This window comes from Trachinotus anak, unplaced genomic scaffold (genome assembly GCF_046630095.1).
Source record: "Trachinotus anak isolate AG129_WGS33_773 ecotype Australia unplaced genomic scaffold, CSIRO_AGI_Tana_v1 ptg000034l, whole genome shotgun sequence".
NCBI classification, from domain to species: Eukaryota; Metazoa; Chordata; class Actinopteri; order Carangiformes; family Carangidae; genus Trachinotus; species Trachinotus anak.
In genome coordinates, this window is record NW_027273885.1 from 1,828,386 (window position 1) to 1,844,283 (window position 15,898).

At 43.7% G+C, this 15,898-nt stretch overlaps 2 protein-coding genes and 1 long non-coding RNA gene across 14 annotated transcripts in view; 1 reads left to right on the plus strand and 2 right to left on the minus strand.

Annotated features, from left to right (window-relative positions):
* LOC139614596 (dehydrogenase/reductase SDR family member 13-like) overlaps positions 1 to 589 on the minus strand; it is a 138,835-nt gene extending 138,246 nt beyond the window's left edge. For 6 of the 10 annotated variants that reach the window (XR_011687095.1, XR_011687094.1, XR_011687096.1 and 3 more), the window contains exon 1: positions 263 to 585. Coding sequence is in view for 5 of the 10 variants with exons in the window: in XM_071471965.1 (XP_071328066.1) it covers positions 263 to 389 (127 nt within the window). In the remaining 5 variants the exon portion in view is untranslated. The other 4 variants (XM_071471963.1, XM_071471964.1, XM_071471967.1 and 1 more) reach the window with 4 other exon arrangements.
* Positions 113 to 7,346, plus strand: LOC139614597 (uncharacterized). The gene is made up of 3 exons (XR_011687100.1): positions 113 to 248; positions 4,622 to 4,753; positions 7,043 to 7,346. It is a non-coding gene; the product is annotated as an uncharacterized lncRNA (long non-coding RNA).
* phf12b (PHD finger protein 12b) lies at positions 1,704 to 12,072 on the minus strand. Of its 3 annotated transcripts, XM_071471959.1 has the most exons (15): positions 11,372 to 12,072; positions 10,886 to 11,067; positions 8,913 to 8,985; positions 8,315 to 8,771; positions 7,603 to 7,723; positions 7,374 to 7,506; positions 7,091 to 7,255; positions 6,815 to 6,958; positions 5,290 to 6,037; positions 4,590 to 4,694; positions 4,347 to 4,493; positions 4,169 to 4,264; positions 3,598 to 3,680; positions 3,349 to 3,487; positions 1,704 to 2,914 (listed from the first exon to the last, which is right to left on the minus strand). In XM_071471959.1, exons 1-15 carry the CDS (start codon positions 11,435 to 11,437, stop codon positions 2,436 to 2,438), a joined length of 3,138 nt encoding a protein of 1,045 aa, XP_071328060.1. In that variant the 5' UTR covers positions 11,438 to 12,072; the 3' UTR covers positions 1,704 to 2,435. The 3 variants fall into 3 exon arrangements, with proteins under 3 accessions (XP_071328060.1, XP_071328062.1, XP_071328061.1); XM_071471961.1 differs by lacking the exons at positions 10,886 to 11,067; positions 11,372 to 12,072 and adding an exon at positions 9,625 to 10,863; XM_071471960.1 differs by lacking the exons at positions 10,886 to 11,067; positions 11,372 to 12,072 and adding an exon at positions 9,673 to 10,862.
* Positions 12,073 to 15,898: the final 3,826 nt, after the last annotated feature.

A 15,898-nucleotide genomic window follows, 5' to 3' on the forward strand; every position in this document is an offset into this window, starting at 1 on the left:
GCAGGCTGCTTCTCCTGCTTGCTGGCATGCTTGAAGTCAGATCCAGTGTCATCCTGCAACAGGTTCGGCTAAACTTTTCTTTCAGACATCTGGCCGCCATTAGACCCACCGAGCCAGCTCCTGCCGTTCGGCCTGAGGACACACGTCTGTGCATTTGTCGGTGGACCACTTCGAAAGGAGGCCGAGGACATTTGAGCCAACAGCGGCGCTGCTACAGGTCACATGAGCAGCGTGAGTGCAGCCGGCAGGTGAGCCTCGTTACCTGTAACTATGGCCGTCTTCCCGCTCAGCTTCAGTGAACTCGCACATCGCCCTCCTCTAAACACACCGTAGTAAACGATCACGTAAAGGCAGACTGCCCCTGCGACGAGGTACAGCAGCGCCGACATCACTGCTCCGGACGAGTTCGAGTCCCGTCAAGGCGGCTGACGCTCCGGCCTTCTTCCGGTTTAGACTTTCAAAATAACGCCTACGTGGACGCTTGAAAGTATTGAAATTATTTACAAAAAAGCGAAACACTGTTTGTTTGTTTTTTAGAAGGGAAATATAAGATTATTTAAAGTTAAACATTTTACTTCACTAATTTAAAGAATTTGCTCTCAAGGGAAAACGAACTTCGATATTTTAAGCAACTTCCGGTTGGCATCCCGGGATTAATGAAGAGATGTTGTCCTATAAGTAAAAAATATATATATATATTATCACAGGAGGAAAACAGTACAAACAAACATATGCAATTTTTAAACTTAATGAGGATGTGCAATGCAACCGAGCGCGACAAAACGTCAGCTTGTTCCAAAAAACAAATCCATAAAACAAGGAAGTGACTGCCGGAAACAGAGACAGCTCACCTTCAAAGTAAAAGTCGCGCGTTTTGAAGCGTGTTGCAGCTGTCAATTTGAGGAGCCAACTAAATGAATAAATAGCCTAAACGAATAACGTTTCATAACTGTGAGTCATATTTCTGCGACTGATTGTGAATATATAGCAGTATTTGAAGAGGCTGAATCAGTAAGTGAACTATTTAAAGCAGGTGGTATAGTATTTAAAGCTGTAGTTGTAGCAAAGTACTTTGAATATTTGAAGCTGAAACCATTTAATGTCTCATAATAATCAATAATTTGCCAGTTTATACATGGACTGAGACTAATTACACATCTTAATCATAGCATTAGAGTGTGGGAGAGAGGACAGAAACTGCAGCAGAGGCCAAGGCTTCGTATGGATCTGTGCTTGCTGCATCCCTGTTTCTTCACTTGAGTCCAGACCACCATGGTGTTTGTTTCAACAGTGACTTACGTACATTTAAAGGATAATGTAAAATTACAATCTTCAGAGTTTCAGCCACTTCAGTTGTAAATCATCCAACCTGCAGCTTGTGATATGACTTCAGGGTGCATTCACAGCATTGGCAAACAAAACCGATAGCAGCCTCTTCAAAATAGTTGTCCATAAAGAAGCCTACCATTTGAACCCCTACATGATCCTGAAGATAACTTTGCCTGAAAATAGGAGAATGTTGAAATAATTTTCTAGGACATTTTACTTTTTCTCTCATTTTCCATGTGTTTTCCATGACTGACTGGAAAACTGGTGAACTGTCTTACAGGTTTGGGAACCCTGAGAAAATGAAAAATGGAAATACTAAATCCAAAGCGATCTCACAAACGCCTGAAAGTAACAGAGAACACACATCCATCAAGTTTGTTCTTAGAAAATCTTTCTGTATTTACAGGTTTTTGAACAGACAAGCAGATACAGACAAAGAGTGCTTATATACAGAGCAGCACAAGATGTTAAAATGAGTGCTAAAACAATATGGTATTTACAGATGAACTACAGCGGAAAATACAGACTAGGAACAAGTTTTATCACAAAACTTCTGGTACTCTACACAGTATCACAAAGTCCATGAACTGTACAGTTAAAAACCAAAAAATGGTAAATCTACATGAAATCCAATGTTTCTCCAATTGAGAGGCACTGAATTATATATATTTACATTATATATACATATCATAGTGTATAAGCATGTATGTTTTCATACATATATAGCTACCTGTGGTGCAAAAGCAGCAAAAGAAATTAGAATGTATGGAATTCAATACTACGAAATAAATGGTTTGTGCTAAATGGGATGACCGACAGAGTAATGGTACACCATACATAACTAATATACTGGCAAAAAGAAAAACTGAGCAAAGCTAAATAATGTTGCTCAAACTCTAACAGTCTGAAGTGAACAGAAGGTTACTGTCAGTCAGTCAAAAACAGAAGAGATTGTCAATAATACTTCAAGTTCATGCAAAGATATAAACCATTAAAAATGAAAAAATAAACTTTTCCCTGTTGACCAACCAGCTGTGCAGCTTTCCCTTCATTGTGACTCGGAAGGTGCAAAACAAAAGGAGGGAGGGCGGGACTTCCTGTGCGGGTTATGGAACAGAGCTGGAGTGCAGTACGGGCACTTGGTGGGGAGGGACAGTCTCAGTGTCAGCCTCGTCCTGGCTGGAGGGGCTGCTCACTGTGGCAGTGTTGGGCAGTGGTGGAGGTGCGGAGGTGGAGTGGGGGGCGGTGTTGGTAGTGGTGCTGCCTACATTGCTGCTGGTGGTGTTGGTGTTAGCGCAACTGGCAGCCGGTGTGGCAGTCTGCTCCTCTTTGGGCTGCTTACTGGCGAACTCGGTGATGCTGAAGACAAACTGGAGGCAGCCCAGTTTAATGTAGCTGCCGTGGTGGAGCAGCGCCGTGCCCTCCCACCCCGCCCCGCTGCCTCCGATCAGGCTGGAGCTGCTCGCCTTGCAGGTGCACGATGGCTCGGAGCTGCCCTGAGGCTGGCTGCTCATCACTCCACCAGCTGGCAACAAACCCATCACAGAGCTGGGACCCTCACCTTCCTCACGTTTCTTACTGCGACCTGAACGGAGAGCACACGGAGGGATTTGGAGACAAGTACCCATGAAGACAGCGAATGTTATCATTACAACTTAAAAAAGGAAGGAGGAAACAACAGCAACCATTTTTATGCTATTACGAGGCAATGGCACAATACACCAAAAAAAAAAAACAGCAGTTTTTTATAGTGTCTATTGTATCTCGTGGATTCAATGAGAAAGGTGACATCCAGATACACAAGGAGCCTGTGTGGCGAAGGAACTGATGTTTTGACAGATTGGACTGAATGACAACAAAAAAATGAGATTGAGGCTTGTGCAGACATATCTGAGTGCCATCTAAAGACAGCCTGGGGAGTTGGTTCACTCCTACTGTGTCAACCCTCCAAACTGCACAAACTATGAATAACTGAATGAGCTTTAATAACAAAGTGGTATAAGAATGAGATGTACTCACGGATGATGCCTTGCACTTTGGCCACGAGGCCACTGGGTAAAGATGGCGAGGCCTTTTCAGAGAAGTCACATGAATAAAGGACATTGTCCACCGTGGTGCCGTGCTCACTGTAGTTGAGCAGCTCATAATGCTTGGTATTCTGCAGACGACACACACACAAACCATTTATTCTATGTCCATCAACGACAGAACTTCTGCATTTAACAGGCGGAGGCGGAGAATTGCAGTACAGCAGCAAAAAGTCCGTACCTCATCATAGAAAATACAGGCGTGTTTCCCCGATATGTAGTTGCAATGACCATAGTTTGTAAGGCACACGTCCATGTCAGCACCTTTACAGAGAAAACATTATTAAATTATAAAAGGTTATGAAAAAAACTTGATAATGCTCATCTCAGAAAAACTTAAAGGTCCCATATTTTACACTTCTCCTGTGTTTTATTAGAAGCTTTTATATCCATAAGAAGATTTAAGAATCAAAAACAATCACATTTTATGACCAATTACTGCTGTACACTGTTCAAACTTCTGCTACATAAATTATGTTTTTCAAACTTTTCTGTAATCTTTACTTTCATTGTGAAAATCCTAGATAGTTTCACTTATTCAAGACTCTAAAAACGTTTCTAATGTTGCTGCTCTCAGGTTGAATGGAGGCAAAACGTGTCGAGTACATGCTGCTTTAAAAATGGTCACAAGACATTAGTGATGACAACCTCTGGGCTAAACAGAAGCAAAGTGAAATTATGGTTTAAAATAAATCAACAAACCAGCACCAGGGTATCAATGAAACTATTATGATAACGTCTGCAGGTCTTACCAGATCCTATGTATAATGTCCTGTAGCACATGCTGACAGCTCCTCCTTTTCCTGTCAGAGGGTAGAAGACAGCTCGGGCCTGCACCTTCTTCTGACCTGGTAGGAAGACATTCAGGTTTTTAAACTTTGGAAATAACTGTCAGGGATCCCAGTGTCAGAGGTAAAGTCAGCGTCTTACTGTCGGGGTGGGGTGATGGGGTTTTGGGGGCGTCGCTGGTCGGTGGTGGAAGCATAGCGCTGGGTGCTTTGGGAGGGAAAAGCTGCTGGATCCTCTGCCAGGCCAAGAGCTTGATCATGTCTGCATCCAGTTTGTCCAGCTCGATCCCTACACACACACGCATGACCATTAGAAGGTAATCAGACCATTTCTGCCTCAGGGGTTCAGCACTGCCACATCTCACTACTAAGTGAGCACACCTACCCCCATCCTCATCCTTCCCATCTTTCATGCAGCTGGACAGGTTGGCGATGGAGGAGAGAGCGCTGGGCAGCATCGAGTCCATCAGTCCAGTTCCAGCCTTTATGTCTGTTGAGGACAAACATGCAGGGACAACACGTGGTCATTGAACTGAGACTGATCTGGAGGTTAGATTTATTCATCCATTCATTTCTGTATAACAACCTCTTTACCTTTATACTTAGTGTATAATATACTTTAACAATATAATGTATTTAAATGCATGTTTGCTTGCTGCTTCTAAAATCTCACTTCAGCTTGAATCAACAGAGAAATTGTTGTCAGTGGCCACCAGAGGGAGCTGTTATTTAACAGTCTGCTATAAAGTGGTGCCAGTGGTGAACAGAGAGAAGTGGAAACAAGCTGCAACAATAACCACAGACTTGGTTTGACACCTTTCAACATGAGTCTCACAAAAGTGATTCATTCATTTAAATAGCTCACTATGTAGAATTACATTGTTTTTACAACATTAATTTGATTATCATTTCCCTGATGAATCACAACATCACGGCATCCCAGAGAATAAAAATACATGTATGTATAAACTAGTTAGTTATTATTAGATGCTGTGGTGTGGAACAGTTGAGGAAATCCCTGGAGAAAGTCAAATGAACCTGGGAAGCTAATCAAAGTGTTGAGATGTGTATTGCCTGACGAATACCTGTAGTAGGTGATGATGTTCCCAGCTTGGTTGAGACCTGCTCCTGATTGCCTTTCAGTTGTGTGTCTGAGCGGGCACTGCTGGTGATGGAGTAGGAGCGGCGGTTTTCACTGCTGGTCATAGACTCCTCCTGGAGCACCGTCTGGTTCCTGTGGTTCTGCTGGCCGCCATGGGGCCGTATCGTCGGGGCAGTGGGGCAGTTTCTCTGAGCACAGGCCTCTGTAGTGCTTTCAGGCTCCTTTTTAACCGTTTCTGCGCCTATGTGGTTCACCAGACCAGAGGCAGGAGCTGAGTCTGAAGGTGTTGTACTGGGCTTCACTCTGCATTGCAGCTCCACCTGCCTGCAGGAGTCTGAGGAACTGTTACAGTCTACAGGCCCATTGGCTTTAGGAGGCTGACGCTCCTCTGCTAGAGGTCCGTTGGGTTTCCTACAGTTCTGACACGATGTCATGCTGCATTTACAAACACCCAGCTCTGCTGGGGTGTCCCTTGAAAGAGAGGCCCCCTGGGGGTCATCGGGTGTACTGCAGGGTTTAGAGCAGGGCTCAGGGGGAGAAGTCCTTCCTAAAGAGGCCTGAGTTTTTATGTCCTCTGATGTTACACATGACTTAGTGCTGGCTTTCTGCTCCGACTCCGACTCTGCTGACGACGTGACTGAAGACAGAGTGGATGCTGTGGATGAAGCCTTCTGCTTGATGGATAGGTGTCGCATGATGCTGCACTGGAGGGCGATGACATCCTGAAGCCACTGTTCAACACAGCAGAACCATGTTTTATTACATAAGCAACCATCAATCCTTTAGAAAAGCCTGTTTTAGTTCTTCAATGTGTCATTCATGTGTCAGTTTGAACAGTAATCAAATTCTTACAAAGTTTAACTTTGTGAGAGAGGAGCTGCCACCTGAACCCACAGACGTCCATGATCTACACTCCTTTGCCCTGCATTCCTGCTGCAGCGGTAGAATTTACTCAAATGTAAATCACCATTAAACTGGCTTTTATAATAGAAAAAAAGACATGGACATCTACCTTTATACAATATGGGACCTTTATGGGGCGACTACACCCTCAACTTCTCCTATAACCTCCTCAAGCAGCATATTTGAAAAGGCTCATTGTGGACACTAGTGTTGTAGCTGGTCTCTTCTGTGTGTATCTGCGGGGGAGCGTCAGTGCACAGCTGTAGCCATAAGTATTTATCAGCCCTAAATATCTTTATAATCTCTGAATGCAACAGTTATCAGCAGGTCCATGTCCGCTGCTGTGTGTGCACTGCAGAGACATGAATCTTGTTCACACAAAATGCTCATGCGCTCATCAGGCTTGCTAACGCTAACGTTACCAGGAGCCACATGTGCAAACTGGGGTTATGCTTCGGTAGTGTTCTGTTTCTAGCAGCACCTGCTACCACAGTCGGGGTTAACATACAACCTACACCTCTGAGTCCGGCCTTTTTCCCTCATGGTAATGGCCAGCGAACCGAAACGAGCGTATACTCCCTGTTGAAGTGCATTGTTCTGCCTACCTCCTGCTGTTCAGCCTCTGTGGTGAGGTGCTTTGAGGGCTGATGGTCAGGAACGCCGCTACAGACCAGCTCCAGCTGGTGCATTCCTGCAGGGTGCAGCATGGAGGGAGGATTCTGGTAGTGGGACTTGATGGCATCTGGCACCTGAGACCAAACAGTGATTTTTAGAAATAACTGAATTGCTTCAAGTTTAATTTTCCCAAGATATTCTAATGTCTTTGAATTCAGCCCCGCAGGAAAGGCGTCTACATTCTCACACTGAGGCAGCTGGTGTACCTTGATGGTCTTCTTGTTGTGCTGGAGGTTGGTGCGCCGGTTGGGTGCGTTCTGACGATGGACTCTTCGCAGGAAGTCCAACTTGACAGCGTGCTGCGACATCCTGTCCTGGAACTGGTCGAAGAGCTGACAGCGGCTGGACAGGCTCAGGCTCTTCTGATTCAGCTGGACATCAGACAAACGATTGAAATGGAAAACTAATGATTCTGCTGCACCAACTTGGCTGAGACAAAAATAAAAATAAAAAGCTTGTTTAGAGCTGCGCCAAGACCACGTTTCTTACCACTAAGTGCTCCACATGGTTTGGACACATCCATTTACCAGCAGGTAGAGCTGTGAGTGGGGGGTCCAGACAGTCCATGTGGAACAGGAGGGGACAATAATCACACTGGATCAGCGGAGCCAACCTGCAACTCCTGTGAGAGGAAATACAGAGAAATCATTGAAAGATATGAAACATTTGGGGCCTGTCTGCACATCTGTGTATATACTGTCATCTGTTTAGTACTGACCTGTTGCATGAAAAGCAGACTTTGACTGGTAGAGGGACAAGACCATTAGGATCCAGTTCATGCTGAGGCCTCCTGAACGGCTTCCCGAGTAGCTCCTCTTTTCTCCTCCGTTTACTGCTGCCTGGAATCCAAACCAGATGAACATGTAATAAACAATCCAGCCAAGATATCCTTATAATAATAATAATAATAATAATAATAATCTTTATTTCCAGAGCACTTTTCACAGAGGGCAGTCAATAAAAATCAAGTTAAATCAGGAAAAACTCTCAGATTAAAGCAAGTTTTAAGATTTTAAGGGGGTCGCTAATCCTGCTGACCTAATTTCCTCAGGCAGCTTGTTCCACAGCTTCAGGACTGTGACTGCAAATCATCTGTCACCTGTAGTTATGCTTTCATGTATCAAAAACCTTGAGTTGCTTGGTACATTCCAGGACACAGTACTTTGTTTCTGTATCTAGTTTCCAAAACTTGCTTCATCTACTAACCCTACTTTGGTTTCTGAAATGTCAAGAGTTTCTGGCAAGAAAGGGCGTTTGCAGAGTTAGAGCAACCTTGGAGTCAGGATCCTACAAGGAGTCACAATTCATCATCATCAGTATGAAACCTATTTGGAGCGTTTATGCTCTTGAAAATAAAATTCAAAAAGGACGCCAGATTCAGATTCAGAGATCAACACTTCAGTTAAAACACTGTACTCATAATGACCGACCTGGCAGTGCAGTGGTGCAGGTGAGCTCGCTGGGCAGCTGGAACTGCGTAGGGTTCCTCTCCATAGCCGCTGCTATTAGCAGCTGAAAGGGCCTCTTGAGGAGGCGTGGTGTCGGAGCGGATATCGCAGCACCGTCAAGCTCTGCGCCCTGAACTTCGTCCTCAGGTTCTGCTGCTTCCTCCTCTCCGTCATTCTGCTCCTCAGAGGGGGTCGGGGTGGACGAGGTGTTGGAGGTGGGTGTGCCAGGCCGGCTGCTTGGCCTACTGCTTGTTCTGCGGTCCAAAAGGCGTACCTGGGCCACTCGTAAACCGGGTCCTGCCGCCCCGGCCCCCGGAGGCAGGCCATCAAGCCGCAGAGGACCAGCATTGAGCTCCAGCTCCACGGCTGGGGAAGCAGAGCGCTTCGACGAGGACCTCTCTGGTAGGCCGTTGGTCTGTTCTGACTTCTGCTCTCTCTTCTGACAGCAACAAAGAAAGACAGAAACACAGATTCACCTCTCCATTACACCATGCAAATACTTATCTCTACATTCCAACAGCAGCATGACAGTCACATTAGTGGAGGATTGGGGGTGTGATGGAGAAGACCTGTCTCTCACCTTTTTCCGAACATTGCAGCGATGACACATCCACTCCCCTGGAGGAAGCATCTCTTCACTGAGAGGTGGGTTACTGTGGTAAGAAGATAAAACACAAGTGACCAGGTCAATAATTAATAAAAGACAAGTAATCATTTAACATCCATCTATGCTTCACAATCATGTTATCCAATTCTGATGAAAAAAAAAAACTTTGTTATTTACCACCTTTTTGCATAGAAGACCCTGTAATTGTGAAATTGTGACATTTTTTCTTCTTGACCACAGCTGACTGCACTATCATCTTATTCTATTAAGTGGACTGATAATCACATTACAATAACAACTGATGATGTGCAAACACTCTCCAATGTATACACACTTGCACTACAAACTTCTGACAACTGAGATCTTACCAAAAACAGAAAACGTACACAACCTACACACACCAATGGGCTACACACCTGTATTTAACCAAGTATAGTATTTTCCCACTGAGAAACAGATAATTATTTGGAATAATGTCCATGACAAAAGATTTTAAGTATTTGAATCAAGTATATAAATAACAAGAATTACACATTTATCAGTGAAATGATAATGAGTCAGTTTTACCATAATTCAGAGCAAAACATGCTCAGACAAACAAACTATAAAAATTGTTGCCGTGGTAAAATCCAATTGTTGACTAAAGAACAAGAAGTCAAGGAGGGTAATGAAGGCAATGACAAACCTGCAGCATTAAATCTGCCATTCACAGGGAACGATTATCAGAAGTTACCTTCAAGATAAAACTCGCTAATGCAGCAAGTTTCCTCCCGGTTTGCAGTGATGAGAGGTAATTAAAAAACTGTGCCGATGAAGCCTTTCACGGGCCTGGTCGTTTCCAACAGACAGTCTGAACTCAACCCGTCCAAATGCCAAAGTTAAAAAAAATCACGCAAGCAGATGTTTAACGGAGGATCGAGCGAAGCGGCACCGGGAGAAACGCCACAAAGCGACGCCCTCTGCGACATTTCCGCAACTGACTCTGGCATGCCGCTGCTCCATCTCAAAGAGTGACAAACACATTTAGTGCTATTCATGAAGCCCTTTTTTTCCCTCCTCACAGCTTGATTTTAAAAGGTTGGTAAAATGGCGGTGGAGGAGAAAAAAGAGCAGGGAGGTCGCCATATTGTAAACAGAGGCAGACTCGACTCCATTTTTAGCAGCAATGGCTCCAGTGGCTGCAGCCACAACAGGAGGGGAGGACCGACTGCAGGCTGCCTCCAGCCGCTTCGCACCAGGCCACATGCCCACGTTTCATTTAACCCCTGGGCGTCTTGCTAACGCGCTTTTCATTGACAACAGTGAATGACTTACAACGATGAACGAAACAGCATATTTCAAGTGGCACACACTCCCCAAACACTGAGGAAACATAACGGTGAGCGGCTGTAAGTTATTCGACACCGACACAGATCAGATCAGCAGCTGTCGGCCTTGCTCACCAAACTTCATTCAATAAACTCTGGTTTTATGCGTGTCGCTGGAAATATGACTTCCAGGATGGGGTTTAATTGTTAATGTCACCAGCAGACATTAACAAAACTAAGCCTGCATACTGGTAATTTCCCGGACAATCCTATGGACTAAAATTCAACTTTACAAAGCGCTCCACCAGGCTCACTATCGCCCTCCTCGGTTCAGCTGAGCTGGGCAGTACAATGTGAATGTGAGGGGAACCACCGATGCCTGAGGTAGAAATGTCACCAGAATAACCGCGGTGTTTGCAGCGCGACTGTTTAATAATAAGAGAAGTTTAATCCGCACGCTGCCACTGACGTCCCCGTTGCTTATTTCTGCAGCAGCAGGAATAACCGAATGCAACTTCAACATGAGAACAACCCTGAACTCGCACCAAGCATTTCTGCATTACGGGGTATGCATTAACAGATGCACAACACGGCCCTGTGCTTTCCGCCTCTTTCTTTGCCAATATAGCTGTAACTCACCAGCACTGAAGGTGGAAGGCGGCCGGACAGTGGTCACAGCACAGCAGGTCGCCCCCCTCCCGGCAGCTATCGCAGGTGTCATGGTTGGTGGCCCGGCCGCTCCTTCGGACATCTCTCACCAACTTCCGATTCCTCTTCTCTACCTCCTCGGACTTCGGAGGCGCCAGCAGTGTTTGGATTTGCTGCAAAAAGTTGTTGAATCGTATGAGATCACGGTTGCCCCGTCTCGATTGTCTGTCTACACAGTTGGAAAATATGCATCTGTGTTGGCTGCGCCGTTTCATGCTAAGCTGAGGGAGAGCGGTAATGTTAACTTGTGGCCTCCATTACCGACCCAAACTACTGAGCTAGCTAGCCGAGATGTGCGTGACAGCAGGCTACTGTGGTATGGTGCTAACCACAATTAATATAGTGGAGAAGACATTAAAACATTAGCATTAGGAGTTTATTTCACACAATCACGGCCTTCGAGTACAGCAACCTCACCTCCATTAAGCCCCCAGAGGTATCCAAATCGTACACAATCGTCGGGGTCTCCATTTTGTCCCACATTCATCCAGAAGCAGACGTTACACAATAAATTTACAATACAAGTGCCAACCGGGCACACAACGATGAGAGTAAATCCCACAGTAAATGTCTTTTCCCTAATGTTTGTGACCAGCGGATGGCTGGCCAAGCGATGCTAGCTATCGTTAGCTGGCTAAAGGAGCTAACTACGAAGGCAAGACGTCAACCAGTCAAGGTTGTGAGGCTAGCGGGCTCACTAGCTGGGTGCTGCTGGCCCAAAGAAAACACACAAAAATCAACGATAATTGTGTGATTAAAACGCCGGCAGCTCAGCACCACTTTTTATTTGGTAGTGCCGAGCCTACACACAATATTTTATATTAACAGACTGTTGCTACTGGCTACAAAATCCATCTGCGGCCTAGCTGGCCAGCCGTGATTCTTGTTTCTGCTCCGGCAATAAGGAGCCTTGTAAATTTGCAAACCCCTCCGCTCCCATTGTCAACAGAAGACGTAACCAAAAATACAGAAGGAGGTTCGGCGTGGCTCGGTCCAATGCACGGTTTCCGATAGCGTTCGGAAAGTATAATCCTCAAATCGGGTCCGTGGAGATGCAAATTTTGTTGGTGTTATTGTTGTGAAAAAGCCTGTGCATCTACACTGGCTGCTAGCAACATCCTCTACCAATTGGCGCAACCGCGAACCGCCAGGCGCGCATGCGCATTGGAACGGAAATAGATAAGCGGGGACGGCGACAGTCGCTGGAACAAGGGGCGGCTAGCTCGCTGTAGCTGCACTGTGTCCGGCTGCTGTTGTGGTAGAAATACACGGAGAGATATCACGACTCGTGTCAGTGTACGTGTGCTACTTCACATTACTGTCTCTGTACTGCGGTTACTGAGAGTAATACTAACTGCTGCTCGTGTCGGGAGCCATCTTGCTAACCAGCGTTACTGATGTCCTCAAACTATTAGCTGCTGCTGCTAAACACAGCTCTGCTGCAGTTGGGTCGTGACTGTGGCCTGCTGCTCACACCTCTACCACCGTGTTACTGCTGGTAAAATGATCATTTTCTGTGTCTGTGTTGAATTGACAGTTCTGTGCTACAAATGCAAGGACAGTATCGCAACAAATCTAACCAGGGCTAATAGCCACCGCCCTCAGAAACACCGCTGGAGGCTGTGCTTGTGTTGCTGACAGACACTAAATAACACACAGCACAGGAATTCATTAGACTAATAACAAAACAGCTTGAAGTGTGTGTGTGTGTGTGTGTGTGTGTGTGTGCACGGTGTGTGTGAGGAAGTCAATGAAAGGTTTTCCATTATTTCAAATGAAGGAACAGCAAACAAAGGGCTAATTGCAGCAACACAACTTAAAGGGATGCCTGTGGGGAGGAAATGTGACGACCGTGGGTCAGATTTAGGCCATGGAACCGCATATTTAGCCATCTGGGATTTGATAGGCTGGGAACATGGAGCCCAGGTGATCGCAGCTGACACACCTGTGCAGCTGTGAGATGAAGAGCACTGCTGAATGAACAGCACCAGAGATTTCACATTGCAACAGTTCTGTGTACACTATAGGCCTGCAAACCTTCTGCAGAACCTTAAACTGGAGCTCAAAATCTGTCACAACATGGGAGGTGATAGGAAGATATACTAAACAGTAAAAATGACATTCACTGAATTTCCCTACTAATAAGAATAGCTAAAATAACCAGTTCCTGGTGGGCTGCACCACCACCACGGTGATACTGGTCCATATAATCCAGGAAACTAAGATAAACGTCAAAATTTCAATGCCAGGTTGTTAAAGGTGGCTCTTCAGCCAGACCCCTGCCTCACAGTTGATGGGTAATACTTGGCCCTTGCCAGCAGAGGGAGGCAGTGTTCTGTTACTGTACGTTTGAGCTGTTGGCTAAATGGATTTTCACCACTGAATTTTACAGATAGAATATAATCACCTCAGGAAAGGTAGCTCAAGAAATTGTGTACATAGAATCATAACAATGGACATATTCAGACATTTTAATGTTGGCTTTAATCTAAAATTATAAATCCTAAACCAAGTGTATGTCCAGTTGAGCCCCACTCTGCAGGTCAGAACATTAAAGAGATGAGTGGATGAGAGTTACAGTTTGTTGGATTTTAAAGTGGGAAGTTCAATGCTCAGAAGTTCTATGTTAATACGATTTTTCATAGAAATGTGTATTAATGAATTAATTTCACAGAGGTTCGTATTAACATCCGCTTCGTGGACACTAATACCACTTCAAGTGTTATTAAAATGCAAAGCAACAGAATGAATGTTATTTTATACATATGAGCTTTTTACCAAGAATAATGTATTCAGATGTAAGCCCTTTGTAATCACCAACATTTTGATTAGTAACTGTAATTTAGTTGTACTTTAATTAACTGTACTTCAGTTCTTTTTTTTCTCAGTAACTAACAGATTATTATTTTCTTTAGATTTTTTAATGATTTAAATCTTTACAATGAGGCAAGGTTTTTACATAAGCCCCAGACGAGTGTCTCACCTCACCTGCACATCCACTTCACAAAAAATTATATACAGCGTATTTATTTGTGATGTTTTATCTATGTAAATACATTTTATAATCATGTTTATTTTGGTAATTTCATTACATAATCCTGTTGCATGTAACTAGTTGCTGCCCAACACTGATAGTGTAGATAGTTGATTTAGTGTGTGCATTTCTCTGTGGACTGAGGCTTTGATACTTTCACAGTATTAATATAGAACCTAGACCTGCTTTATAATCACAAACACATGGACATCTACCTTTAGACTATAGGGGACCTTTAAGTTTTGAAGTTGACCTCATCCATGTTTGTTGCCATTTTTGTGGCACTATCTGTTTTTTTAATTGGTAAAGCGATCTCTCCTCCAGAAATCCCAACACCAAGACTTTCAGGATATTTCCTGTTAAAAGCCCCAGTCAGAAGTTATGTGTTCTACTGCAGGTTTACAGAGCCTCTAGTCTCAGACTTCCACTGTTCTCGTAAGTCTTTCAGTGAGCGTGCTCAGAGATAACTGCTGCCTTGGCAGATATAATACATCATGTTGAACAGTAGATGCATTGCAGTTTTCTTCATGTCATGACTTCATTACATAGCTAATTATCACATTTAATGGGACTATTTTCATTCCGTCATTACCTCACACTGTTACTCATTTGCTTTCTGGAGGCACAGACGAGGCCCAATGAAACTTAATGCAGTGGAAGGCAGAGATCACTTCACATTCAAGTCGAACAAAATGGAATTGCTTTTAGTACGACTGCAATTATGGCGGTGTTGTAAAGAAAAGTGCAAGTAAAGTGATGGGTTACTTTAATTAAATTCACAGGAAGTTTCTGCTGACTGATCAAGTCTGTGGCATCTTGGCCAAACCTGCAGAGGAACAGCCAGTTGTCCCCTGTGACTGTCAGAAACACTGATGCATCTGCATTTTTTCATAGGCCTTGAAATTAAAATAATACCAGTGAAAATTATTTTGAAGTTTTGTACTTTTGTCTTTAAAACCAAAGATAACTTAACTTTATCATTTGAGTAGTTAATCTGCAGAGTGTGTGTGCAGAGAATCAAAAATATTTAACAAGTTTCGACCTTCTAAAAGAGGAGGGTGTCATTAAAGTCCCATCCGTCCTTCATAACTGGGATGTTGAAAGCCACATGCCAAACAAAAACAGAAGTCCTGGTAGATTGGCATGAACCAAATCAGGGTTTTGCTCTTAAATCTTATTTTGTACCAACAAATCTATTGTTGTGCACTCACAAAGCTACTTCTGATGTATTTGTGCCCTGCTCTTCTCTACTATTCTACACTTGTATTTTAATTTCAATGTTTTACTTTAATTCACTGGATTTGTGAAATAAAGCATCAAAGCTATCAAAAAAGACTTTAGCACTCTTACCACAGTATAAATGCCGTACTAATATACATTTATTTTCAAAGTTACGATTATAGAGGAGTTTCTCGGGAATCTGAGTTCTGAAAACAATTTAACACCGAACCAACATTGTGGTTAAAAATTAAATTCAACTGTGCTCAGATTCTGTCAAGTCACTCTGCTGGTTTCAATTGTATGTAAACTAATGGCATTTCTAAAAACAAATTTAATAGTTTACATCTACTCATCTGACAGGTGATTTTAGTGATGAGTATCACTAAAGCTTCAGTGCAGTAGGAGACCTTGGTCTAAGTACTAAGTACTATATCTGGACAAACTGTGTACTCAGTAAAGGGAAGTAAATATTACAATGGCTTACCACTTGCAATAAGGGAGTGTCCTACATATCTCAAACATTGGCTCAAGTGATCACTTTTAACTGAGTATGCAGCAAAATCTTTTTGTGTGTTTTATATTTGTATTTCTGTAATGTTTTTTGTTAAATTTTATGGACAATGGACGTAAATGAGCATTTTTTTGGACACAAACCATACAATGCAAACACAGAGCAAATAAGACACATT